Below are 27412 nucleotides of genomic sequence, written 5' to 3'. Positions count from 1 at the left end.
TGAAAACACCTCAAATCACCATAGCAACGTAGACAATTCACATTTATCACAGTGGTCTAATATACATTGACAGTTTGTGTAATTACAGAAAATAAGGTCCATTATAAATAAATGATTTGGTATCATTTTACATAAATTATTGTCAGAAATGAGTAGACCTCTCCGAGTTGATATTTTATCCATTTCTTTAGACACTTTGGTGTCTCTTCCTATAGAGCTATCTGTATTTGGTTGGCTCACAGTAATTCTGCAAATATTAACAAAATGTTAATTCTGAAGTACATTGAAAGACTGTACCTTAGTGATATTTCAAACAATGAATTATTACAAAAGCATGCATAACCCAAGATAAAAGAACAATTTGACATTCAGCAAGAAATGAAATAATGTCTCAGCTAGTAAAAGGTGAATTTTAGCCTTATTTTACTCTTCAGAAGAATCTTCATAACAAAAATGTGAATTACGCTTTTTGGCTTAAAAGTATAATGTGATTCTAATCCCAGACAGTTATATGTTATAAAGTGGGAATTCTGAAAGAAGGTTGACTAATATAAAATCTAAAAATATACAGAAAGGCTGCTTTAGAGAATTGGATGAAGGCAGTTCTGTATGTGACCCATTTTGTCTGGGTTCATGGACCTATAGGGAGGGTTTGTATTCTCTAAGGGCGTAATAACAAGGCTAAGTATAGCTCAGTTAATTCACAGAATTTCACAACAGTTAAAGCACTGTCTTTCAATAAACCCTTCCTTTTTTTATAGTTTTTAGTGTGGATTTCTCTCTTTTCCTTTCTTTCCTTCTTTTATTCAATATTTCTATCTTTCCTTCATTTCACTTTCTCCCTTTCTTCCTTCCTCTCTCCCTTTTCTCCCTTTGTCTTTCTTTTTCTTTTTCTACCTTTTGGCTCCTTAGTTCATGACATAGGTTCATCATTATCCATGCAAGGTCCACTTTCATTTGTCTATTTAGTTAGTTAGTTATCTGTTCAGTTTAGTTAGTTATCTATTTAGTTAGTTAATTGGTTATTTCAAAGAATGTAATAGGCACCTATGAAAGTTCTCCCCTGCCCCCCAAAGCTAGTATTTGACAAAAAGCTATATCCAATTATATATTCCTATCACCAACCCATCCCCCATCCCTCCTGAGCAGTCAACATCCTTATCTTTTTTTTTTTGAGGACGATTAGCCCTGAGCTAACTACTGCCAATCCTCCCCTTTTTGGTGAGGAAGACTGGCCCCAAGCTAACATCCATGCCCATCTTCCTCTACTTTATACGTGGAACACCTACCACAGCATGGCTTTTGCCAAGCAGTGCCATGTCCACACCCGGGATCCAAACCAGCAAACCCTGGGCCACCAAGAAGTGGAACGTGCGAACTTAACCTCTGTGCCACCAGGCCAGCCCCCATCCCTATCTTTTAAAATAGATTTGTCTTGCATATGTATTCCCAAAAGCACAAAATTTTTAAAATTTTAGTCATTTATACTTTGTAAAATATATTTTTGGTATTTACTTTTTCTACTTAGTATTATATTGCTAAGATTCATCCATATTTATGGCTATCTCTGTAGTTCATTCATTTTGACTGCAGTATAATATTCCATTGTATGAATGTTCTATATATCACAATTGATTTATTCACTCTCTTGAGGGTGTTTGGGATGATTCCAGGTGAGTTCTACAAAACTTGCAAGGAAGATATCACAATTTTACACAAACTTTTGAAGAAAAAGATGGAATATTTTAGAATTTATTCTCTGTGGCCGCTGTAAACCCGAAACCAAAACAGAAAGGACTTTATAAGAAAGAAAAATTATAAATCCATCCCTCTCAAGAATATAAATGTAAAGATTCTAAACAAAATATTAGCCAATTAAATTCAATAGTACAAAAAAATATTGAAATCAAGTTGGATCCATCCTAAGCTTCCATGACATAATATTTGAAAATGTATAAATGTAATTCATTACAGTAACAGGTTAAAAGAAAAAAAGCTTATCTCAAAAGATGTGTAAAGGACATTGCTAACATTAAAAATGTATTTGTGAAAGCCATCCCACTGAGAACAGGAACAAGACAAGGGTGCCCACTCTCATCACTCTTATTCAGCATAGTACTAGAGGTTTTGACCAGAGCAATTAGGCAGGCAAAAGAAAAAAAAGGAATCCAAAGAGGCACTGAAGAAGTGAAACTCTCAGTCTTTGCAGATGACATGACTTTATATATAGAAAACCCTAAAGAAGCCATCAGAAAACTATTAGAAATAATCAGCAACTACAGCAAAGTTGCAGGATACAAAGTCAATGTACAAAAATCAGCTGCATTTCTATACTCTAATAACGAACTAACAGAACAAGAACTCAAGAATACAACCCCATTTACAGTCACAACAAAAAGAATAAAATATCTAGGAATAAATTTAACCACGGAAGTGAAAGACCTATACAAGGAAAGCAATAGGACATTACTGAAAGAAATTGAGAGTGACATAAAGAAATGGAGAGATATTCCATGTACATGGATGGGAAAAATAAACATAATTAAAATGGCCATACTATCTAAAGCAATCTACAGATCCAATGCAATCCCAATCAGAATCCCAATGACATTCTTCACAAAAATAGACCAAAGAATCTTAAAATTCATGTGGGGCAACAAAAGACCCCAAATAGCCAAAGCAATCCTGAGAAACAAGAACAAAGCTGGTGGCATTGCAATCCCTGACTTCAAAACATATTACAAAGCTATCATAATCAAAACAGCATGGTACTGGTGCAAAAACAGGCACACAGATCAATGGAACAGAATTGAAAGCCCGGAAATAAAACCACACATAGATAGACAACTAATCTTCACCAAATGAGCCAAGAACATACAATGGAGAAAGGAAAGCCTCTTCAATAAACAGTGCCAGGAAAACTGGACAGCCACATGCAAAAGAATGAAACTAGATCATTATCTTTCTTCATACACAAAAATAGACTCAAAATGGATCAAAGACTTGAAAGTAAGACTGGACACCATAAAACTTCTGGAAGAAAATATAGGCAGTACATTCTGACATCAGCCTTAGAAGGATCTTTACAAATACGATGTCCACTCAGACAAGGGAAACAAAAGAAAAAACAAACAAGTAGTACTTCATTAGACTAAAGAGCTTCTGGACGACAAAGGAAACCAAGATCAAAATGAAAAAACAACCCACCAACTGGGAGAAAATATTTGCAAATCATATATCTGATAAGGAGTTAATCTCCATAATATATAAAGAGCTCACACAACTGAACTACAAAAAAATAAACAACCCAATCAAAAAGTGGGCAGAGGATATGAAAAGATATTTTTCCAAAGAAGATAAACAGATGGCCAATAGGTACATGAAAATATACTCAACATCACTAATCATCAGGGAGATGCAAATCAAAACTACACTTAGATATCATTTTATGCCCATTGGAATGGCTATAATCACCAAGACAAAAATTAATAAATGTTGGAGAGGTTGTAGAGAAAAGGGAACCCTTATCCACTGCTGGTGGGACTGCAAACTGGTGTATCCACTTTGGAAAACAGTATGGATAGTTCTCAAAAAACTAAAAATAGAATTACCATATGATCCAGCTATCCCACTGCTGGGTATTTATCCAGAGAACTTGAAATCAACAATATAAAGAGCTTTATGCACCCCTATGTTCACTGCAGCGTTATTCACAATAGCCAAGACATGGAAGTAACCCAAGTGCCCAACAACTGATGATTGGATAAAGAAGATGTGGTATATATACACAGTGGAATACTACTCAGCCACAAAGAAGACATAATTGTCCCATTCGCAACCACATGGATTGACCTTGAGGGCATCATGTTAAGCAAAATAAGCCAGACAGAGAAAGACAAACACTATATGATTTCACTCATATGTGAAATATAAACAAAATTACAGACAAAGAGAATAATTTAGTGGTTACCAGGGGGATGGAGGGAGGGTGGCCACACAGGGTGCAGGGGCACATTTATATGGTGTTTGAGAAATATTACTGTACAGTTGAAATTTCACAATGTTGTAAACTATTTAGACCACAATGAAAAAATGTTTGAAAAAATGTATTCAGGGGCCAGCCCAGTGGCGCAGCAGTTGGGTTCACATGTTCTGCTTCTCGGCAGGCCAGGGTTCGCCAGTTCGGGTCCTGGGTGTGGACGTGGCACTGCTTGGCATGCCATGCTGTAGTGGGTGTCCCACGTGTAGGGTGGAGAAGGGTGGGCACATGTTGGCTCAGGGTCAGTCTTCCTTGGCAAGGGGAGGAGGACTGGCAGTAGCTGGCTCAGGGCTAATCTTCCTCAAAAAAAATAAAGTATTTATAATAAAAATATTAGTACATTTAGAATGAAAAGGACTTTCTTAAACTCATAAGAATCACCTATAAAAAGCCTGGATCAAACATAATCCTAAATGGGGAATGTGGAAAATATTCTTTTAAAGTTAGGAGAAGTAGAAGGATGTCCACTATTGCCACTTCATGGAAAAACTGTACTGAGGGGCCAGCCCGGTGGTGTAGTGGTTAAGTTCGAGTGCTCTGCTTCCACAGCCTGTGGTTCATGGGTTCGGATCCTGGGCGTGGCCCTAGCACCACTCATCAAGATATGCTGTGGTGGTGTCCCACATAGAAGAACTAGGAGGACTTACAACTATGATATACAACTATGTACTGGAGCTTTGGGGAGAAAAAAAAAAAAAAGAGGAAGACTGACAATGTTAGCTCAGGGCCAATCTTCCTCAAAAAACAAAAAAAGGTAATTCCTCAGCAGGCTCAAAAAATTGTATTGAAGGTCCTAGATAGTGCAATAAGAAAAGGAGAAAAAAAAGACTGGAAACATAAGAATTCTTAAAGGGAAAATGAAATTATTATAGTTACTTGCAGATAACATGATTCTTTATGTAGAAATTTAAAAAATTAGAGATAAATCACTAAGTATAAGAGAGTTTTGCAAGGGTTTCTCGACCTCAAAACTACTGACATTTTGAACTGGATAATTCTTTATTGTGAGTGGCTTTCCTGTGCATTGTAGGATGTTTAATAGCACCCCTGGCCTCTTCCACCAGTCACCAGTAGTACCACTTCCCCCATTGCAACAACCAAAAATGTCTCCAGACATTGTCAAATATCCCCTGGGCTATAGGAGGTGATAAAAATCACCTCTAATTGAGAACCCCTGGGCTAGATATAAGACTAATACAGAAAAAAGTCAGTTGCATTCTATATACTAGCAGCAAAATAGTAGATAATATAATTTAAGACACTATTTACAATAGCATCAGAGAATATTAATACAAAAATGGTTGTGCTGTGAAAAGAAAATTATAAATTATATTAAGACTTACAAAAGAAAATTTAAACACCTGAGAAACATCTCATGCTGATGGATAGGAAGATATCGTAAAGATATCAAATCTTCCCCAATTGATTTATAGATTCCATTTATTTTCCAATCATAATCTAAACAAGATTATTCATGGAACTTAATAAAATGTTTCTGAATTTTATATGGAGGAATATAAAGCAAACAGAAGTCAGAACACTTCTGAGAAAGAAGAATAGGGAGTAGGGACTTGCCATACCACTATCAGTCTTACTATGAAAATTTGGTAATTTATATAGTGTGATATTAGATCAAAGATAGACAAATGGATTAATGGAATAGGAGAGACAGGCCAGAAAAAGACCCATTTCTCCACATAACTTGGGTATAAAGGGGAAGTATCTGTCCCATCAATTGGAAAAGGAAGGTATTGATGAAAAAACAATTATCAACACAGTATGGAAAAAAAGGTGAAATTGTATCCCTACCTCACACCGTAAGTCAACTATGGATGGACTGAAAATGGAAATGTCAAAAGCAACATTTTAAAACTCTTATTAAGCATTCATTATAAAAATTGGTAACTTTGATGATTTTAAATCCAGTTAGCAAAAGCATCTTTCTTTTTTCAGCAACACATTGGACTAGATAGTCAGAGTCCTCCTCCTAGTTTGCCAAATTTGAAAAGACAGAAATATATGTACACACACATGCGTACACACACACTTCTCTTTCATAAATGTACTAATAATCACTGTTAGAAACATAGTGATTAATTAATAACTTATAGTGGAAGTCATGTATATGAATAAATATATACAAGGTATTAAAAACCCCCCAAAAGAAACAATAAAGGGCTTAAGTTGTTCAAGATAAAGAGAGATTTTCTGCCAGGGAATGAAAATATACTGAATTCAGAGTATTGCAACATTTAGTTTGCTCCCAAATTCCTCTTTAGATGTATTACATAATCTTACCTAGTTGTTCCATATTATTTTCCATTTCTTTCCTTTAACCAAACATTTGATATTTTAATAGTCTCTCCGGTCGCTTTTCTTATAAGAGATTTTATTTAAACCTCCTAATTCATCTGCTTCCCTGAGATGTGTATCACTAACTAATGGATCTTTTCTTATTTTAGAAGTTCAATCAGCTTATTTTAGTACTATCAATACAATTATAGGTTGTATTTCTACTTCTCAAATAGTGCTGTTCATTATTCACATAATGATAATGACGCTCTCCGTTCTTCAAGTACCTTTAATCCAAGGACCGTAAAGACATTTCTACAAGAGAAAGTACTTTTGTCAGTTCAGTTTCCTGATGGAAAAATCAGGAAGGAGGTTTGGCTCAGAGAATTAGAAATGCCATTCAACTACATTCCTTGACTTATTTATTTCATATACCAAAACAGCTAAAGAAAACCAGTTCAACCCAAAATTCCTAAAAGTGGCACATATTTTAATACTTTAATTAGATTTTAGGAAAACATCCAATTGAGTGAATACTTTAGCAAAGGTAAATGAGCATGGATACTATACAGTGAAATTCTAGAGAATGATTACATATTCTGCATCTCAGCTTTGTGTTATATGTATCCACATTGCAATAACCAGCATTAACTCTAAAGGAGAATCTGAAACAGTTATCGATCCATGCCAATGTCTTTGATACTCAGCAATAAAACTATATCATTCTTAAAGCTTTATAATATAATATGAAGTAAAGCATTCATTTCCACATTCAATACAATTTAACTTATTCACTTAATAACTTATTCATTGGGAACCTACTTTTCTAGATACTGGGGCATTATGATTGTCTGCTATAAGAAGTAGACTCACAATATATAGTGGTTCAAAGGGATAGAAGTTTGTTTTTAACTCACATAATAATACCACATGGATGGATAGATGAGCAGGTTAGTGATGCAGACCTCCTCCAAGCACTCATGCAGGACTCCAGGCTAATACAAGCTTTGCCATCTTTAACGTGTAGCTTCCCAAGTTCCCCAGCTTGTCATTTCCATTCTAGCCACCTAGAATGAGAAAAGATCCCAGAAGACCACTTAGGAGGCTTTTAATGAGCCAGGCCAAGAGGTCATACATATCGTTTGTGTTCACATTCCATTGGTAGAGCAAATCATTTGGCCACACTTAACTATAGGGAAGACTGAAAATGTAGCTTAGCTATGTGCCCAGGAAAAAGAAAATGTGGATTTGGGTACTAATAATCTGTGCTACACATAGAGTGGTGAATGTAATGGAAAAATGCTCCACAATCATGGAACTTAAAATCTAACAATATATAGCAACCAGGTAAATAAACCAAATATGTCAGATACTTGTAAATACTATGGAGGAAGTAAGTAATGTGTTTAGTAGTGAGTGACAGGGAGCGGAATCAGGCTAATTTAGATACAGTGATCTGAGAGGACCTCTCTCTCTGATGTTTGAGCTGGGAGATGAGTGATGAGAAGGAGCCAGTCATGCAAAAATCCAAGTGGGAAGAACATTGGAGAGACAGAGAGTGAAAAACAAAAGGCCTGAAATAGAGCGAACTTCATGAGTGTGAAGAGGAGAAAGGAGCCCAAGGTGGATGGAGTATAGAAGTGAGTTAAGACTGAAGAAATAACAAGGCCTTAAAGGCCATGAAAAATGTTTTATGTTTTATTCCAAGTGAAATGGGAAACTATGATTTTAAGGAGAGGAGCCATATGATTTGATTTGTTTCAAAGTCTCACTCTGGCTGCAGGGCTGAGGGTGGATTGTTGCTTCTCCCTGGGAGAACAGGGCACTGGCTAAGAATTCAAGAGAGATCATAGTACTACCTTGGACCAGTGTGGTGGAAGAAGAAATGGAGGGGGGGAGGGGGAAATTCTGGATATGTTTTGGAGATAGAACCTGTTAATGCATTAGAGTAGGCTTTTGTTTGTTTGTTTGTACCACTGGAACAGTTTAGATTTTATTTTAGGATCTTATCTCCAGATCTGGCACCTGCTGAGCCCTGGGTCAGTCTTGGGTGGATCCACACCTCTTTAGGGGAGAAACTAGTGAAAGAAGTTCAGTCCAGGAGGTCAAATCAGAAAGGTTGAGCAGTGGACTTCTTCCACAATGAACAGGGGTAGAACAGCGACTGCTCAAATGATTTGTTGCTTAGACCTGCGCTGTTTAATATGGATGGCCGTGGAGCACTTGAAACATGGCTAGTTGGAAGTGCAATCATCTGTAAGGATAAAGGGTACACAGGATTTTGAAGACTTAGTATGTAAAAAAAGTGGAAAGTACCTTGTTAATATTTTTATATTGATTATATTTTGAACTTATAATATTTTGCATATATTGGGTTGCACAAAATGTATTACTGAAAATAATTTCATCTTTCTTCTTTTAGTTTTTTTAGATTTCTTTAAAAAACAACTTTAGATTTACAGAAAAATTGAGCAGATAGTACAGTTTCCAAGTTTTACCCCCCCACACACAGTTTCCCCAATTATTAACATTTTGTATTAGTGTAGAACATGTGTTATAATTAATGAACTGATATTGATACATTACTATTAACTGAAGTCCATAGTTTACTTTCACTCTTTGTATTTCACAGTTAGATGTGGGGTTTTACCTTAGGTTTTGACTTGATTGAATGATGGACAGTCCTTAGCTGCTTACTAAGAGGGCAAAGACTGTGAGGAACATGTCTGGAAATGAAAGTGAATCACGTGTTGTCTCTGGATGAAGTGTAAGATGATTATCAAGCACCCAAGTGGAGACACAGGTTATTGAATAAGTCTGCATTCAGGGCTAGATGTATAAATTTGAGACTCAGCAGTGGAGGTTAAATTTCAGATTAAAATGGGTTGAAGAATAAATGGGAAATAAGAAATGGAGACAGTGAAGACTTCTCACTCAAAAAATTTTGTTTTATGGGCCGGCTCCATGGCCGAGTGGTTAAGTTTGCATGCTCTGTTTGGGTGGCCCGGGTTTCACTGGTTCGGATCCTGGGCACAGACCTAGCACTGATCATCAAGCCATGCTGAGGCGGCATCCCACATCGCAGAACTAGAAGGACCTACAACTAGAATGTGCAACTATGTACTGGGGGCTCTGGAGGAGAAGAAGAAGAAAAAATATTGGCAACAGATGTTAGCTCAGGGGCAATCTTAAAAAACAATTTTGTTTTACTGTTAAGGTGAGCAGATAAATGAGGTAGTAGGGTTATTAATGGGATTTGTTTGCTTGCTTTTTTTAAAAGATGAGAACTTTTAGAACTCATTTGTAAACTGAAGGGAATGCTGCAGACAGTCTAAATATGTGATGTAAAAGAAAGAAAAGATAACTATGGCACTGAAAGTGCATGGAGGGTGACAGCAATGTTGGCTACACATTTGAAATCTAAGGTCAAGAATTTAAAGTAAGACCGGACAACAAGGTCAGATTAGGGAAGCAAGTGGGCACCGAATGTGCAGAATTTAGGGAAGGACTCCCCCTGAGAGTCGTGTGTGAGGCATTCGCCTCCCTCAGCCTAGTCCTGGCCTTGCCAGACAGTAAAGTTTTACGATTTTTCAAACAATATTCAGCTGCTTGAGAATATGCAAAGAAGATGTACTATTGAGTTTAATCGTGATTGTGCTTTGGCAGAGGATTAAAACTGGACAGAGAGAGAAGTATAAGCGAAGGGAACTTGCAAGGCAGATCATAGAACTTACGCAAGAATAGGAGGGAAGAGAAACTATTATGGGTGAAGTATAATCAAAAATTGGGGTGATAAATGAATCAGTGAATTTAGAGGCTCATAGAATTGTTACAGTGGGGCTGGAAGGTGGTATCCAGAGAGTAAAATCTGGGAGATGATGTAGTTACTGGGCAGAACAACTTTCAGAGTGTGACCATGATAGTGAGTGGAGAGGTGCATGGAAGGAATGATAAATTAGAAGGGAGAAAGTCAGCTAATACAGAGGCCAGGATGTTGAGTCATCCAGGTGGATGGTGAGGACTCCAGAAATGATAACAGGAATATGGATGGAGAAGACTACAATGAGTCAAATGCTAAAGTCTTCAATGAACAATGGCTGAGTCGCTGACATAATCTGACCGATTCCTAAATAATTAAACTATAATATGATTTCAATTCAAATGTATGGTTCTGTTTATTGATTGTAATAAATACTTGATAAAATAAATTGAATAAGGAAAGGGAGAGCATGAATAATTGAGATTCTGTTAAAAATGCCTGTTTCTTATGGCATTTTGGTCAATGAGTTAAATCTCATATATCCATTCTTCTTCTAAGGGTGCTAAAAATTACTAAATTAACTGATTTCATTTTAGATTTCTTAATTTTTCCTGCTTACCCAATAGTGCAGATGGTTATGAATAGGAAAATGGATGAAGTTTTGGTAGCAAGAAGGAGGAAGGAAAGTAATAAACTTGACAATACACAGAATGGCTTACGCTTATAAATATATTTATAATATTTGCACATAAAAGTGAATGAATTATTCTTGCATTACATTTTGCATTGTGGAAACAAGAAAATGTAGATCAAGGGAGCATAAGTGTAGGCAAAGGAGTGGATAATGATGATGATATTCTCCATTTATTGCACACCTTTGCACACCTGTCATGCACTAAGTGCTTCACATGCATCATCTCATGTAACCCTTGTAACAGCCCAGGGAGATTGGGGTTATTATGCCTCCTTGACAGTTGAGAAAATAGGCTTAGGGAGGGTAACTTATCCGGATCACCTGCGTAATGAACAGAGCCAGAAATCAAACTCCAGTCCCTGAGTCCCAAGCCTGTACTCTTTCCCAGAACAGTATTCAAAAGAACCAACTTTTTCCAGTAAAATATTCGTTGAATGTATCATTTTTCTTGCAAAAGCACATTGAAGTGTTTGATATACCTAGTAATAAAACTATTTTTTTCCACACATTTCTTATTAAACAGAACATGTTCAAGGAGAGGTGTAGACTCTGAGAGCAGTACCTGACTAGGAAAAATTACCTCACAATTCCATGTTGTTTCCATTTCTCCACTAGTGCATATGGATGAAAAGTATCTAAAAATATTAATGCACTCCATAATTTCTGAAACACCTAAAGTGCAGGGTGGAAAGAAACAAAACAAAAAAATTTGCTGGAGCATAATTTATAGTATAAAATATAGGTCTGAATTTGGCCTAATCAAATATGTATATATGTATGTATATATATTTCTTACCTGTGTTGTTAATAAACCGTAATAAAGTGATGGATATATTGAGACATTTGTCAAATTTGAATTTTTTTTCTGGAAAAATGCTACTTAATTCTGTTTTCCAGGGTGAACAGTTTCAGTACAAAGGGTGATCTTTTAAAAAAATAGGGCACACTTGGAGAAATTAGTAAACAGCATGGCGCCTCATGGCTACTGAAGGGCGTTCTTTGTTACTTCGACCACAGTGCCAGGGAAGTCATTCAAGATGAGCCAATATGCAATGGAGTCAGCTCTTCATATGAAAAGGTTGAAGTAATTCAATTGCAAGCCTAGCCCAACTTCAGAAATCAGATTCATAAAACAAGTTGTGAGAGTGGTTTCTAACATCACACTGATAACAATGTGGAAGGGACTGATTTGGTCCCTTCATTTGTGAATATGAAAGATGAGAGGTGGTATAAATGAAGTTCATAATGTTATGAAGAGCGTTAACATTGGTTTGCTTGGGATCATTAAGGGATGCCTCTCCTATGCATTATTGTAATTTATTGATTGCTCACACAATATCGAGCACTGTCTTTGGTGCCATTCCTACAAAATAAGAGATACACTCTGCCTTTATTAAGGACACCATAGTTTTGTGAGGAAGCCTAAGGTTTCACCCAGTGTCGAGCATGTAGTAGGCTCTCAATAAATATCTGTTAAATGAAAGGGTTGATCCGGTATGAGGATGAATAGTGAAAGTGTGTGGAGTGTAGGGAGTGCTATGACAGAGCAGGATAGGACACGAAAACGCACCTGGGCCTCTGCTCCAGGTTTGGAAGATCGAGCTTCTATAGGTGTGACTTTTGAGCCACATCCTGAAGGAATTATGTAGAGAAGAAGGGTTAGGAGGAAGGAAGAAGGGGACTTACGGAAAATAACATGCAAAGACAGGATGATGAGAAAGAGCATGGTGAATTTAGACAAGTGGATGTTAGGTACATGTGGCATTGTGTTGAAAGAGGAGAACAGAAATTAGTAAATGTGACTTCAGGAAAGCCATATATACTCACTAAGAGGTTCATATGTTTTCATGCAGACACTGCATCTAAACACAGCGTTGCCATAAAAAAATAAAGGAAATACGAGTTAATACTTATATAATGCTTATTATGTTTTACATATATTTTTATTTACTATATTTTACATATGCTGATTCATTTAATCTTCATCTATCCCTCTGAGGTGGGAAGTACTATTAACCTATTTTAAAAATGAGAAAAGTGAGGTACAGGGAAATCAAGTAACTTACCTGAGATCATGCATCTAAGAAGTGACACAACTTGGGTTTGAACCCAACGATATGGCTCCAAAACCTACACACCTAACCACTTTAGTATATTGCCTCTCGATGTAATGTAAAATTTAGTGTAACTTGCTATTAGTCATGACATTTGAAGTATCTAAGTTGGAGAATTATTATTTTTGTGACAATATGGCTCTTGCTGACTTGCTTTCCAATATACTTCCTCAAGTTGGAGAAGAGATGTAGCAACAGCTGGCACACTAGGAATTATGTATAACTCAGAGTACATTCATGAGACTGTGTTCCACAAGTGGTATTCTATTCTGGGTAAAATTCTTCTATTATGATAAAAAAAGATTGGGACTGCACTTGTAGGGGATAAGGAGTCATCAGTGAGGGATGTGACAACATTGGGGATTTTAGTTAGAGAAAATTAAATATTCTTTAATTGGGGAAAATATGGCATCAGGATTTTTTGAAGTGGTATATATATATAAATGTCAGAAATTGCTGATGACATTAATGCGAAATTCATAACTGGTATTCATTTTTCTATCCAGGAATCTTTTTCCAATTTGAATTTCCATTATCCTTTGCCTACATGTCACTTAAAGAACTCTCAACATCCTATCTATTACTGTGTAGTGGTGTATGCGGAAAATACCTGTGGGGTGAATAATAATAGTATCTAATTGCCCATGCATTGTTCTAAGCCCTTGACAACATTTGTTCATTTAATTCTCATAACAACTCTATGAGAAAAGTGTCATTATTACCGCCCTTTTTCAGAGGAGGAAACAGGATTTAAAAGTTAACCTGCTCAAGATCACTAGGAGTTAGAAAAGGTTTGGGTCAGGTGTGGCAGATGGGTTCCACTTGAGTATCTAAGGAGTAGCTAAGGTAGTACTAGTTCCTTGGAGAGCGCCTATTTTATTCCCCAATTTCCTATTTCTTTTTTGATTTGTATATAAAGTCATTTCCCATATGAACTAATAATAATAATAATTTAAATGTATACGGCTCTTTAGGACTTCCAGATATGTTCATATTCATTGTTAAGACCATATGTGACAAGTAGAGAAAAAGAAACATATGTACGTTGTGGAAATGAACAAGGAAGCAGAGTTAGCATAGATATGCAGCTCTTGACTCTCAGACCAGTGCTCTTTCCTCATGCTGTGCCATCTCTTGCAGCCTCAGCAGTTTTTGCAGTTGCCAGGTATCTGTGGTCTCATCAGAGACTTCACACTCTGTTCAGATTTTAGGAAGATTCCAGATAACAGAGAACAATAGACATCTCTCCATTGAATACTAGGAAAGTACCCTAATTGCCGCTGTATGACTCTGATTGTATTTATTTGCAAGTCATTTTTTTAAATCATTCATTTTTTAAGTTAAATGTTTTAGAATTTTGTGATTATTGGTTTTAGTTATATAACTCTACAAGTAGAATAAGAAATTCATTAAAAGGTGGAAATATATGGAGTTATACATAACTATTTGTAATATATATTTTTGGAGAGTACAATACGGAAAAGAGACAACAAGAAGGAGAAACTTTCTAGTACAGTATAGAAATTACACCATATATGAATGAGAAGGAATTCAGGGAAGGGGACTTGCAGAGAGAAGATAGGACAAAGAAAAAGGATTGGTGTCAGGTGAATTTGTCAAGATAGCAAAGAGTGATCCAAGAAGATGAAGGGGTTGCTAAAGGCTGTTAGAGCAAAGGAAGTCTGTATAGATAGTGAGGTTGATGGAACAAGAAGACACTGGGGGTAGTGATCCCTTTCTACACTTAAACTTGTGATCATATAAAGGTTAATAAGAGGGAAAGTAAAAGTGAGCAGGAACTATTAAGAGAAAAGATGAAAGCTTCCAAAAGAAATGGGACTTTAGAAAAGACTACATTTCTTTCATCCTGCTGCCCTGCCACTATTACCTTCCTCACAGTGCATCGGGGGAACTTTTATGATCTTAGCAGAGTTGGGACTTTCCAGTGGTCACTGCCTCATCCATTGAGAGGTTCCCAACAGCAGTCCTCAGTGATATTCTCTTGGGCACAGGTAGCAGAAGCAGAGGCTTAGAAGAGAAATTGAATGGGCAACTGCTTCAGAGTGGAGTTGAAGTCAGAAGAAAGTAAAATTCTAGGAACTCTAGGTGGGCCGTTCTGCTACATTCTCAGTTGCTGTTTGCAGTTCATATTGTACAATGGCTGTTATGCTTCAAGACATTTACGCTCTTCTCTATTAACTGTCATTCTCTGTAGCCAGTATTGAATATTCAGCCTATCAACTTTTATTTATTTAACCATTATGTACATTGCCTGACTTGGATACTCATCAGTTACTTTCTAATGTGCATAATAAAGCATGTCTTCTTCCTGTATGTATGTCTGGGTCTCTTTTCATGGAAAGGATAGTGTGCTATCAGGAATGAATTTGTATGGATTACAATCTTCATATCTCTTACTACACACAATATATTTTTATCTACCATTCTTTCTTAGACAAAAGGAAACCCATTGGGCTATCTTGCTAAAACTTTATTAACATTGTTTTCTAAACATTTATAGGTAGTGCTGGGACACCTGTCACTTTTAATGAAAACGGAGATGCTCCTGGACGTTATGATATCTTCCAATATCAAATAACCAACAAAAGCACAGAATACAAAGTCATTGGGCACTGGACGAATCAACTTCATCTAAAAGCAAGTATCCATATAACCGCCCATTAATGTATATAGTTCTCAGAGAGGAATGCCTAATTTTTAAGTATATAATATAACTTTTGTTAGAATAGATTTTCTTGTAAATAAATTTTCAGAAAATGTATGATTTGATCCTTCTTTCAACTGTAAAATTTTATGGAAAGTCTTAAACATGTGTAGAGAAATCTTCTGATATCTGTAGGGATTTAATGAAAGCTCTTATTATCTTTTAATTGATTATATACCTAGGGAAATTTTGCCCTTTTCTGAAAGTCTTACTTGTTCAAGTGTTTGTACACTTTGTGTGTGTGTGTGTGTGTGTGTGTGGTTGGGGGGAGTGGTGTATGACAGAGTATGCCATGAATTATAAAGTTAGGGCTTAAAATAAGTGTATTTCACCTTTGCCACATTGTAAGGTGAGACCTATGGCTACATCTGATTGATGGAACTGAATCATCACCTGTATTTATATTACCTCTTTCAACTGCAACAGCAGAGAAACTTGATGTATCCAAAAGTGATGTTCAGATTATTTAACAGCCCTTAGGTCTGCCTGCTGTCCCTATCTACCTCTGGTGCTGTCAAGGTCAAAGGCCATATGAAGATGACTTGGAGATCCCAGTCCAAAGCTGAGTCCCACGGCCTGGAGGTGGTGCCAAAGGCCACAGGACTTTTGCCTGCCTGGGTGTCACACTGCCACCAGGGGCTCTTTTTCCTCACACTGGGATCTGGTAGGGACCCGGTGGGTGTGGCACATTGGACGGCTGCGAGGTGGAGGAGCTTTATCCAATGTGCCTGACTGGCGATTAGCCCTCCAGAGGGGCTCTCCTAGGGAAGGGGTCTTTGGGGGCTCTGTAGAGAGTTGCCTGGTACCGGCACCCACCAATTATAAGGGCCTCTGGAGCAGGAAGCCAATCTTGAACTTGACAGATAAGGGAGGCCCAGGAAATCACAGGGCACAGGGCTAGAGGTGGCCGTGGGGCGGAGGGTGTAGGACTGGTTGGGGCAGCATCTGTTTACCACTGGGTAAGGAATTATTTCACATTTTAGCCGCTGTGGTGCCATACCAACGCACACCGGCTTGTTTGGGTCTAGAGAAATAGGGAGCATGCCCTGTAGTCTCAGCTAAGGACTGGAGTTCATTCATACAGCATCTCTTCTACATCTGTAAGGCAGGACTGTTTACAGGAACCAAGAGGCCAAGAAATCTCTACTACGGCAGTGTTTCCTCTACAGGCAGTAAGATACTTTTTAAGTGCTTCAAATAAACTAGAAACATATTCTACTGTTTTATTATTTTAATGTGTATTTCACTCTTTTCTCTGATGAAAGTATCTCCTCTTCTTCATTCTCAAAACTATCATAACACTGTGAGTGTTAAATTCATTTCCTAAATGAATAATTAAGTTCATTTCCTAGCTACAGCTCACCCTAGCTAGAAGGTAAAAGCTTATGACACACATGAGGATGGGGAGAGAGATCATTCTTGTCTGTGTGCAACATGTCTGCATGTGCTTTCTTGGTTTTGAACCCCCTCGAAAGGCACTAAAAATTTGGTATTTTTAATACATTTTTCACTTCTGTGCATCCAGTATAGCCCTTGAAGTGATATGTTTGTACAGCACCAGTCACCAAAGTTCTCAGCAAAGAAGCAGATGATGAGAAATAACAAAACTAGGGTATTTATGATTTATTGTCTCTGAAGTGGCTTCCTGACAGTTGTGAGAGTTCTGCATTCAATAACCACAAAGACGGCTTATATTTCCAACTGTTGTTGTACATGTAAGACCACATATCTACAGTTTACTATATGTAGCAGCCTGATGAAATTTTATCCACTGTTCCACAACTGAAATTGACGTTTATTGAAATGGCTTTGATAACTCTACAGATTATTGATACAAATATGAATATCAATAGCTGTTTAGCAAAAGCCCTTTTGAAAGTAGACCTATGTGAAATGAAATAATTAAACATGACAAAGAAAATTTGACAAGGGTTAAAATAGGGAAGCTGCTTTTTATCTGACTTTTCTTAATGCCAAACTGCCTATTGTATTCTCATGATTAAAGATTTATGTAACAAAATTCAATGGTTGAAAGATATGTTCACTAATATATGACACCAAGATAGCTAAAATAACTATACACACACACTTATCTCTCTACATATGCGTGTTATATTTATTATAAAACTTCGTATTGAATCTCAAGCTGATCTTTTATGTACATTTAACAGTGCATGAAAGTTTTATGTTTATTATTGTGTTTCGTTCATAAAATATATGAAAACAATTTGTAAAGATTATTTCTCATGCACAGTTATGATCATTTATAACTAGATAGCAGTGGTAGCTTTACTGAAACAGAGAGAATGCAACTCCCAGAAGAAAAGAGAGTGAATTAGATGATGGGGAGAGGTTAAAAGTCAAGGGTTGAATTCTGGAGTTTATCAGGATAAACAGAATGACTATTTCTCCTTGAGAGTTGAATCAGTCACTTGCTTGAAGGTAGAGTAGGGGATGCTTGGAAAGCAACTGATTTGTTAAAATTCTGCTTAGAACTTACACAAGGCACCAAAGAAAATTCTTTGCCTCTATTTTATCATATGTAAAATTGAAACATCAGTAGCACCTACCTCATATGGTTGTAATAAGAATTAAATGAAATAATAAAATAAAGCATTTAGTCCAGGGCCTGGCACACGTGAAATCCACAAACATTACCTGTTGTTAATCCAGTATCTCATGATGGTATATGGTTAGTGGGAGGTCTGATAAGGAGCGTGATGAATGGAGACGTGAAGGTCCTATTAGAAGAGGCACTTGAGTTTGCTTTAGAAAGTTCAGACAGAATCTCCACATTTAAAATGCTGACCATTTGTCCCCACAGCTCGTTGTTTCTGCTCGTCTTTAATATTGGCCTTAATACTTTAGAAAATCTATCTGCACTTAAAAAGTAAACTTTATGTGATGTAAATACATAGTTTCCTTCCCTATGGTAGCATGTGGCTAGGTATTGCCACCTGAGCAGTTAATCTTGAATGGATTTGATAAGTTCATGCTGTGCACATACTCTGTGCTAAGAGTTGGGACTAAAGTGAGTTTGTGGCCCCTGCTCTCAAGGTGCTCACAGTCTAGGATGAGAGACAGATGCTCAAACCCAGAATTCTAGAGCAACGAGGCCGGTACACTGATGAAGGTGTGTGCATGGTTTTGCAATGGCAGCTTAGAGAGAGCTTCCTAGTCTGGCCTGACAGCTGGTTGGGGGTTGTTAAACATCAGAGAGGGTACTCTTCCCCATATGCTCCATCTCCCCTTATGCTATTAAACCAGATTTACACTAGATTTCACACTCTCAATGGAAAACATTTATCAGCCAATTATTGGACTGAATTCTGCTTATTTTCAAAGAGCCAGTTTTTCTGGCTGAATTCAACCATAAAATAATCTTGTACACAGAGAGTGTATAATTAAGCATATATGTATGCAACAAATTTGCCCTGAATGTATCTTAGCACAGTAAAAGAATTTTTATTTTATATAAAGTGGGTTTTTCTGGAAATATGAGGTGTTTTATTTCCTCAAAAACATTCTTTTTATCATTCCAAATATTATTGTTCCTTTTCATTTTTTATGGAACTAACATATGTTCTTAATTTAGCAATTACAATCAGTTAACATAATTGTCTATTTTGATTTAGGTATTCTATTCAATAATCTCAGTCCACGCATGAAGGGCGTATTGTCTTCCTGAGAAGGAATTTGCACAGTTAGGTCTCTCCATTTTGTTAGGCTGATTCTCTCAAGAGACAAGTTGTCTTTATTAGTGATTACAAAACGTATTATAACCTAGAGGTTCAGAGTAAACAGCAGAGCCTGAACTTTGGAAAGAACAGCCATATGCTGCTTTGAGTCCACAGGGAGAAGGTGTATCGAGGTTACTGGATGAGCCTGAAATAACTCAGGGCTCACATTTTTGTGCTTCCAACTAGAGTCACTCCTTTTGCATTACTGGAGGAAGGAGACATAAGTTTTTGCTCATTTTGTTTCTTCTCTTTTTATTCAAGTAAATAATTTGAAGATAAATAAAAACAGTAAAAGATAGTAACTTCACAAGAGTGCCTCTACCACAATTATTAGTGGCACAGTGTCAACTGGAAAGGGTAATTTGAAGGAGAAAAGTTTCACTGACCCTGATTTAATTTGGAATGGGTCACTCCGTAGATGAGTGTAACTCCTGACAAGGTACTGAATTCTGAACCTCAGTTTTCGCATCTGTTAAGTGGGGATAATAAGTACACTTATTATGAAGATTAAATGTATTGTAATATAGTGATTGAAAACAAGACCTCAAAGTCAGAAGAAGATGTGTGGATTTCAACTTTCCATTCATGAATCTTATAGCCTTTGGCACATTATTTGACCTCTGTTAGTCTCAAGTTCTTATCTCCGTGGAAATCATCATTACTACTTCATAGAGTTCTTGAGATGATTAAAGGAAATTGCATATACAAATATCCTAGAACATTGCCTGACACATATTTAGTGCTAAATGAATATGGTAGTAATAGTTCTGTTTTGCCAGTATACCCAGCCTACTACAGAGGACCTATAATGGGCATTTAAATCTGAAATTCCATATATGCAAAATCTTTTCTGCCTTTATCTTGATATTCTGAGTAGAAAGTAACTAAAAAGAAGTGCCTACACCATGACAACTTGTCTGTGCCTGTACAATAAGTCCAAAATGTTTATTTTGTTATAAAAAAAGTAGGCTCCATGATTCCAATGCTTTGGGGACAACCAGAAACATAAGCAAAATTTCTCGTGCAAATTAGCCCCATTAAATCCGTATTTGCTTTGTACATGTAGTATAGTATTTATAACATGATACTTTAACTGAATACATATCTTTGCCTATAGATGGTCAGTCATATACATGCTATACTTGGGATTCCTCAACTTGCTTGGAATACAGAAAAGGAGAATTTCTGAGTCTCCTCGTTTACCTCGTGGTTTGACTGTTTTGGATAAACATTGAAAGTTTTTAACCAAAATCATTAGATTCTTTGATTTCGTAGAGGAATTGCTTTCCTATAATGAAGGATATTGAAACAGTCTTGAAGTAGGGATGGCTTGAATGGAGTTGAAACAGTGCTGGAGGGGAAACTTGACCCTTTATTTTCTTTGACTCTTAGGAGTCATGCAATTTCTCTTTGCATCTGTTTCTCCATTTGCAAAGTTGCCAGCATTTGAAAATGCTTTTTCATATTATTGTCAGTGCATATAAAAAATAGTTCACCCTATGAGACAAGCGTTATATAAAGTACTCTCTTTCCTCCAAAACATGAATGTGAAGTCAGTTCTCTCAGAACTTTTACTACATTCCAATAGAACTTAAAATGCCCCACTGGGTCCTGCCTTTACTCTGTTCTGAAAATATTTTGTTCTGCTTCCTTTCCTTGCTACAAGATGATTCATTGTCAAATCTATGTTTTTGCTTATTAGGTGGGAATTTATTCTTTGCAAAAAAAGGTCATTTTTGGATCAGTACTTATATCTCTGCTTATGAGAAAACAAGCGTTTTATAAATTCATGTTTTTGACACATTGAACAAATGTCAAGGTGATTAAATTTTATCTACATTCTTGCCAAGCCCAGACTAGGTGCTCAGGAAGTATTTGTTGAATATGTCATGAATTATATGCTGATAGTTTCTAAATACTGACTGAATATGGAGCAATGATCCAAGATTATTGATTAGGAAGTACACTTGTGCACAAGATTTTTTATTCAGTGCTGCTCCCTGCCAGCCAGGATGCTAAGCCCTTGAGGAGTTCAAGGTTCAATAAGATAAACTTCCAGATATCAAAGGATTTACAATCTGTTAAAGGGAACGGTGTATTCAAATTCAACTACAATAAAAGCATAATTAGACAAGTACAGATTAAAGAATAAACTATGAATTCAGAACGTGTAATGGTTACCTCCAACTACGGGATCTGGATAAAGTTTCTTGACAGATGAAATTAAAACTGGATCTTAAATTACTTTGGTGGCTAGAAATGGTTGGAAGAGTGTAGAGGCCATGAAAAAAGCATCCATCCATGCACCCGTCCATCCATCCATTCATCTGTCTATCTATCCATTCATTCCAGAATAAAGTTCCTCCAATGTGCCATTGTTGTGCTAGGTGCTAGAATGATTTGGAGGTGTTTTGGATTGAGTCCCTACTGTCACCTCTGAATTAGTAGCACTATGCAGAAGGAGAATTCAAGGATATGCCTCTTTCATGAGCCCTTAGTGTACCCAGCTTGTTCCTTTATTCTTGTCAATTTTAAACACACATTCTTATTAGCAGAGTAGGATCAGTATTCACAAGCAAGTATATTCTATACTGGTCTGGAAGCTGGGGAATTGGGAACTGTTCTGATCTAAGTGATTTGCAATATCCCAATAGAGATAGGTTGGGAAGACACTAATATTTGGATTGGCCTTATGGGAGAAGCCTGACATTCAGAAGTCCCCTACCAATCATATTCTTTCCCAGGCCTTTTGGAGAGCTTCCTATATTCTGTAGGATTTTACAGTTGCTGAGTGGCTTCTGATGCCTACCTTTGAGAAGTGCTATCCATTGATGGGCAGGCCCACCCTGCCTATGCAAGGGCTTCATAAGGCCAGTTATAAGTACATTAATGAAGATGGGGACTATTGCCTAGGTTTTCATAGGGGAAAAAAAAAAAAGGGAATAGTTTATTTAGGGAACCGAGTGTGATCCTGAGCTGCCAGAACAGAGGCTAATTTAAGCAGAGGACATTGTGGGGAAGCAAGAAAAATAGCTTGAAGCTGAATTTCATAGGGTCTCGAATACTATGGGAACACAAGTTTGTGTTCTATAGGCTACAGTGAGCTTTTCAGTAGAGATATTCTCAGCTTTAAACTTCAGGGAAACGTCTTTGGCAGCAAAAGTATAGATTGGCTAAAGAAGAGGTTGTTCCATTACTTAGTAGAAACCATAATTAAGAATTAAGTTTTTTCCTGTTTTACCTAATTGTCTGACAGATTCTCTGTCTTATCTATCCATCTACTTGGTTTGAGCCTTGTTTCATAAAATGTTTAAAAGGGCTTACTAAGATACAATATCAGAGTAGGCTAAACAACTGAACAAACTAGTGAGGAAATTAGAAAGAAACAATACAGAGAATTAATGAATTTTAGTTAGTAGTCAAATTTAATTTTCTCATCAATAATTATAGCTAATAGATTCATCCAGGCTCTTCAGTAAAGTAAGAAATAATCATACTACTATTTTAAGAACATACAAAATTATTATGCCATATAAAAATATGATTTAATCTGATTAGGAACTGAGAAGCTGGATTCAGTTATCTGGATCTAGTTTGGGGCAGAATCTTGGAGTACTCTAATAATATCCAGTGAATCTGGTAGTTTATCAGGGAAAATGTAAGTAGGGCATTAAAAATCCATGATTATTAATGAAAAACAGGAAGACTCATGTTTAGTTATTTCAATAAATAATAATAAAAATGGCACAGAGAGGGAAAAGAAATCTAAGAAAATGATAGAGGTCAAACTGAAAAAGACAAATCAAAGAATACGATGCAGCTTAAAGAAGGGCATAACATAAAGTAGAAAATGCCTCTTTATCCCCAAACCAAAGAAGGGCAGAGGAAGATGGTAACTCTAGAGTTTTATGGGGATCTTAAAGTAATAAAAATAATAATAAATGGTATTTTAATCCTTATTTTAACCTTGGGAAGAGTAAAGCAAATGCAATTTTAACATGACAAGTAGAATACGTAAGGTTAAAATAAGGTTCTAAACATAAAATGATAATCTAGAATAGAGGACTAACTAGTAGAAAAAAACCTTTTCTTATGGTAGAATTACTAAAATATATGTGAACTCTGTGTCCTAGGGCCCTTTAAAAAGCTCAGTGGGCACATCAGCATTATGTAAAGTCTACGATGTAGAAGAGAATTACAAGAAAGAACTAAAAAGTATTCTATATGAATAAAATATGTAGTCCCAGCTGTAGATAGAGGTCAGTAGGTGATAAAAGCATGAAACTAAAAAGAATAAAGTTCATATGGCTGTTGACTGAATCCAAAGCTTACATGACATCTTTCCTCAAAGCTTCCACTATTTAAGGAAGGAAAATAGAGCCAGAAGCTGGAACCCTCCCCAATTGCCCACACCATTTTACTGAGGTTATGGATCCTTATGTCCAAGTAAAGCTGCAGAAATGCACGATTGTGTATAAACTCAGGGGTTGAGACAAAAAATAGTGTTTTTCCTTTAAATCCATAAACAAATGACAGAGGGATATAACAAGAGCACAACAAGGACACAGAAAAGTGCTAAATTTTACTAGTATTCATTGCTTTTATTTGTTCTAAAATCATTTTTAATTAAATTCATTATTTTAAGATAATTGCAGATTCACACGTAGCGGTAAGAAATAATAAATATCCTGTGTCCCCTTTACCCAGTTTCCTCCCCAAAATAACATCTTTAAAAACTAGAGTGTAATATCACAGCCAGGATTTGACATTTATACAGTCCACCAGTCTTGTTCGGATCTCCCCAGTTTTTCTTGTAGTCCTTTGTGTACGTGTGTGTGAGTGTGCATGCGTGTGTGGGTGTTTAGTTCTATGAAAATTTGTTACCTGTGTAGGTCCATGTATCTCCCTGTATAGTCAAGATACGGAACATTTCCATCACTGCAAGGATCCCCCATGTTGCCCTCATATAGCCACACCCGCCTCCCTCTCTATGCCTCGCCCCAGTGCCTGGCAACAACTAACATGTTCTCTATTTCTGTAAATTTGTTATTTCAAGAATGTTATATAAATGAAATCATACTGTATGTAATCCTTTGGGTTTGGCTTTTTGCGCTTGGCATAATTCCCTCAAAATTCATCCAAGTTGCTGTGTTCCTTTTTATTGCTGAATATTACTCCATGATCTGGATGTCCCAAACTTTGTTTAATCACCCATCCTTTGAAGGACACCTGTAAAATAATTCTGGCTAAGCCTGGATGAGTATGCGTTCAATTGCACGTAGAGAGAAACAGCAGGGACGAGCGATGTCTTATCTCAGCACTGAACTAAATCATTTTTAGATGACAGTTTTAGAAGTTATATTTAACCTGTTAATAGAGAGTACTTTTAGAAAATAAGAAAGGGAGACTTTATTGCCGCAGCGTACCCCACAGATCCTTTATAACTGACGTGGTGACTCCTTGGCTGCAGTACACTCACGCCCATTGCAGTGAACATACCTAAGAGAAAAAGTCCTCATTTAAAAGTAATACCACCTGGCTCTAGGTCCTTTCAACATCCTAGCCTGTGAAAACAGACCTACCTTTTTCCTTTTCATACTTCACTTTTCCATTCCTTTCATCAATATTACTCTACCATTCCTGTGTGGCACTAAAACCATACTTTCACTGAGTTTCCAAGACTTCCTCACATTTGCCTCTGCTGTACCTTTCTTAGGTGGTTGTAACACTCTGCTAGGCTTTCTGTAACTCCTTCTCATTTGACTGCTTTTATAGCTGTCAGATCTGTTGGTACATGCATTTTTCTGCAATCAGGCCATTTTTTTTTCTATTCCAAAAAATCAGAATATGACTTCTAGATTAAGCCACTATAAGATCTTTGAGACTACTGACAGAACCTCTTTGTAGAATTGTTCCAAAGGTTTGCTGCGGTTGGCGTATGCTGTATAAATCTCCTGGAAAGAACATGCTTTATGCTTGGCAACTGCGAGTAGACTTCCTTAAATGAGGGCAACGAATTATCTTGTCCTTCAAGTTACTTTATCAAAGAATCAGCCAATTTTTATAAATGGTCTCCATAAAATATTTGATAGTGATTTCATGTTACTTAAGGCACATACAGACTTCAAGGACAGAACCTAGGAAGGTCTGTGATTATGTGGAAAGCATAAGTGGAAATAGGAGACTCGCTTTTAGCCTCAGGTCTCAGTAATCCTCAGATAGATTTGTGTTTTATTACTTGATATTTAGGGCCTCAATTTCTATGTTTATAAAATTAGGAATTGAATATAGTTATTCATGAAAATTTCTTCTAGACCTTTTATTCTCTAATTGGATAATTGAGGTAGTGAGAGTTATGTTAGAAAGTGTTTTCCTTTCCTATTTGTTTACTTGTTGTTTTTTAGAGTTAAAAGGTACTCTAGTAAGTTAAACGCCTCAGTCACTCATCTATACAGAAGTGGTGCTACAGTGTAAACCTTACCGGTGTTTAAGAATTCAGAGGTCTTCCTTATATGATTAATAAAACATCTTATTTTCAGTTTGGGGTATTTATTTTAAAGATGTATGACTGTTTATAGCCTATAAAAAATAAAACCAAATGGGAGAGGTTAATAGCAACAACTTGGTTATTTTGCTTACCTTTGTTTTAATAAAAATGTAAAAATTGTTAAAATTTATTATGATATTAATTTTCTTTTGCTCCCACAGCAACATGTTTTTATAGTGTGCTTTAAAAAGTGGAACTCTGCTCTAGGAAATCTAACTTTATTCTACTAGATTAGACTGAATTCAAATAGGGCTAAGTAGAAATGACTAATGTGATTTAAGAAATGCTAGTTTATTTGAAAAGCACTTTTCAATGAAGATAAAAGAAGAGCTAAGTTCTATTTGTGAAGAATTAGGGGATGTCATGCTATAGAAGAACAAGCCACATATGAGTAATAAATGTGAGCTAGGCTTATTTTTGCTCCCATAAAAAGAAAAGTAAAATGATTTCAGAATTCCCACTGTGCCATCTAAAATTTGGAGCATTCAGCTTGTGACATTGAGACAGTTAGTCCACAAGCATTTATTGCCCTTTTGCCTCATACACGGTAAACAGTTTTATGTTTGGAGGCAGATGTATCGGAACACAGGTATAGTGAACACATTTCAATTCTGCCTTCATCACAGACGTGGGCTTATCCATTTCCTGCGTCTCCCCAGAGATCTTCCCACTCTATCAGATTTCACATATTTGTGTGTTAAACTTTTCTCCTGAGATGAAGTTTCACATCTGCTACTGGCTGAATAAGCAATTACTGGGCATTGTATGAAAAATAGGACTTTTCCATATCCTTTAAGAGATTGTTAAGAAATAATTGGCCTTAGAAAGTTAATCCCCTTCTACTACCCTATGGCACAGTTTCCCACAGGACAATTTCATTCAGTTTTTTGAGAGTTTGTGATGACTCTGAACATTACGAGGTAGTCTCTTTTACAGTTTTTTTTCCTAAAACTGTTGGAAACCTGAGGCTGAAGTAAATTCCAAAATGATAACTGTGATTCTTGTCCAAGTCAGCATTTTCTCAAACACCTTGCTCAGAACACTGGATTTTAAACATTTGGTCTACATGCACACAAAGACTCGCTGGTCAAATAAGTCTCGGGAATGTGAGGACAACTGTTTTTGTTTTATTTTCTTTTCCTGCCAGACCTTGTGAAGTCTTTAATATGCTAATGTACATCATGGCTGACTGAGAAGTGGGTACTGGATATACTGTTTAAGAAATTGATTTAACCGTCAATCTCCTTTTATTGGAAGAACGTTTTGTGGAACTAATATTCCTTGAAATGCACTTTGAGAAACGTTGGCTTAAGTTGAATTTTCCGCCTAAGTTGAATTTTACCTTTGTTAACTCATTTAATCTTTTTCATAACCCTGTGAGTCTTAGAATGGCCATTCTATAGAAGAGAAAACTAAGATTAACAACAAGTTGCTTTTTTAAATTTATTCAGCTGGTGGAAACAGATTAAATTCACAAGCCTATACATCTGACTCCAATGTG

General features: G+C 36.5%; 1 protein-coding gene across 9 annotated transcripts in view; it reads left to right on the top strand.

The window, feature by feature from the left end:
* Window positions 1–27412, top strand: part of GRM8 (glutamate metabotropic receptor 8) — a 718262-nt gene that overhangs the window by 550268 nt on the left and 140582 nt on the right. For 6 of the 9 annotated variants that reach the window (XM_070616524.1, XM_070616522.1, XM_070616525.1 and 3 more), the window contains exon 8: window positions 15421–15557. In XM_070616524.1, the coding sequence (XP_070472625.1) occupies window positions 15421–15557 (137 nt within the window). The remainder of the gene's footprint in view (window positions 1–15420; window positions 15558–27412) is intronic. The other 3 variants (XM_070616523.1, XM_070616520.1, XM_070616521.1) reach the window with 1 other exon arrangement.

This window comes from Equus przewalskii, chromosome 4 (assembly GCF_037783145.1).
Source record: "Equus przewalskii isolate Varuska chromosome 4, EquPr2, whole genome shotgun sequence".
NCBI lineage: Eukaryota > Metazoa > Chordata > Mammalia > Perissodactyla > Equidae > Equus > Equus przewalskii.
The sequence above is the reverse complement of the archived record's forward strand: the minus strand, read 5'-3'. Positions and strand labels throughout refer to the sequence as shown.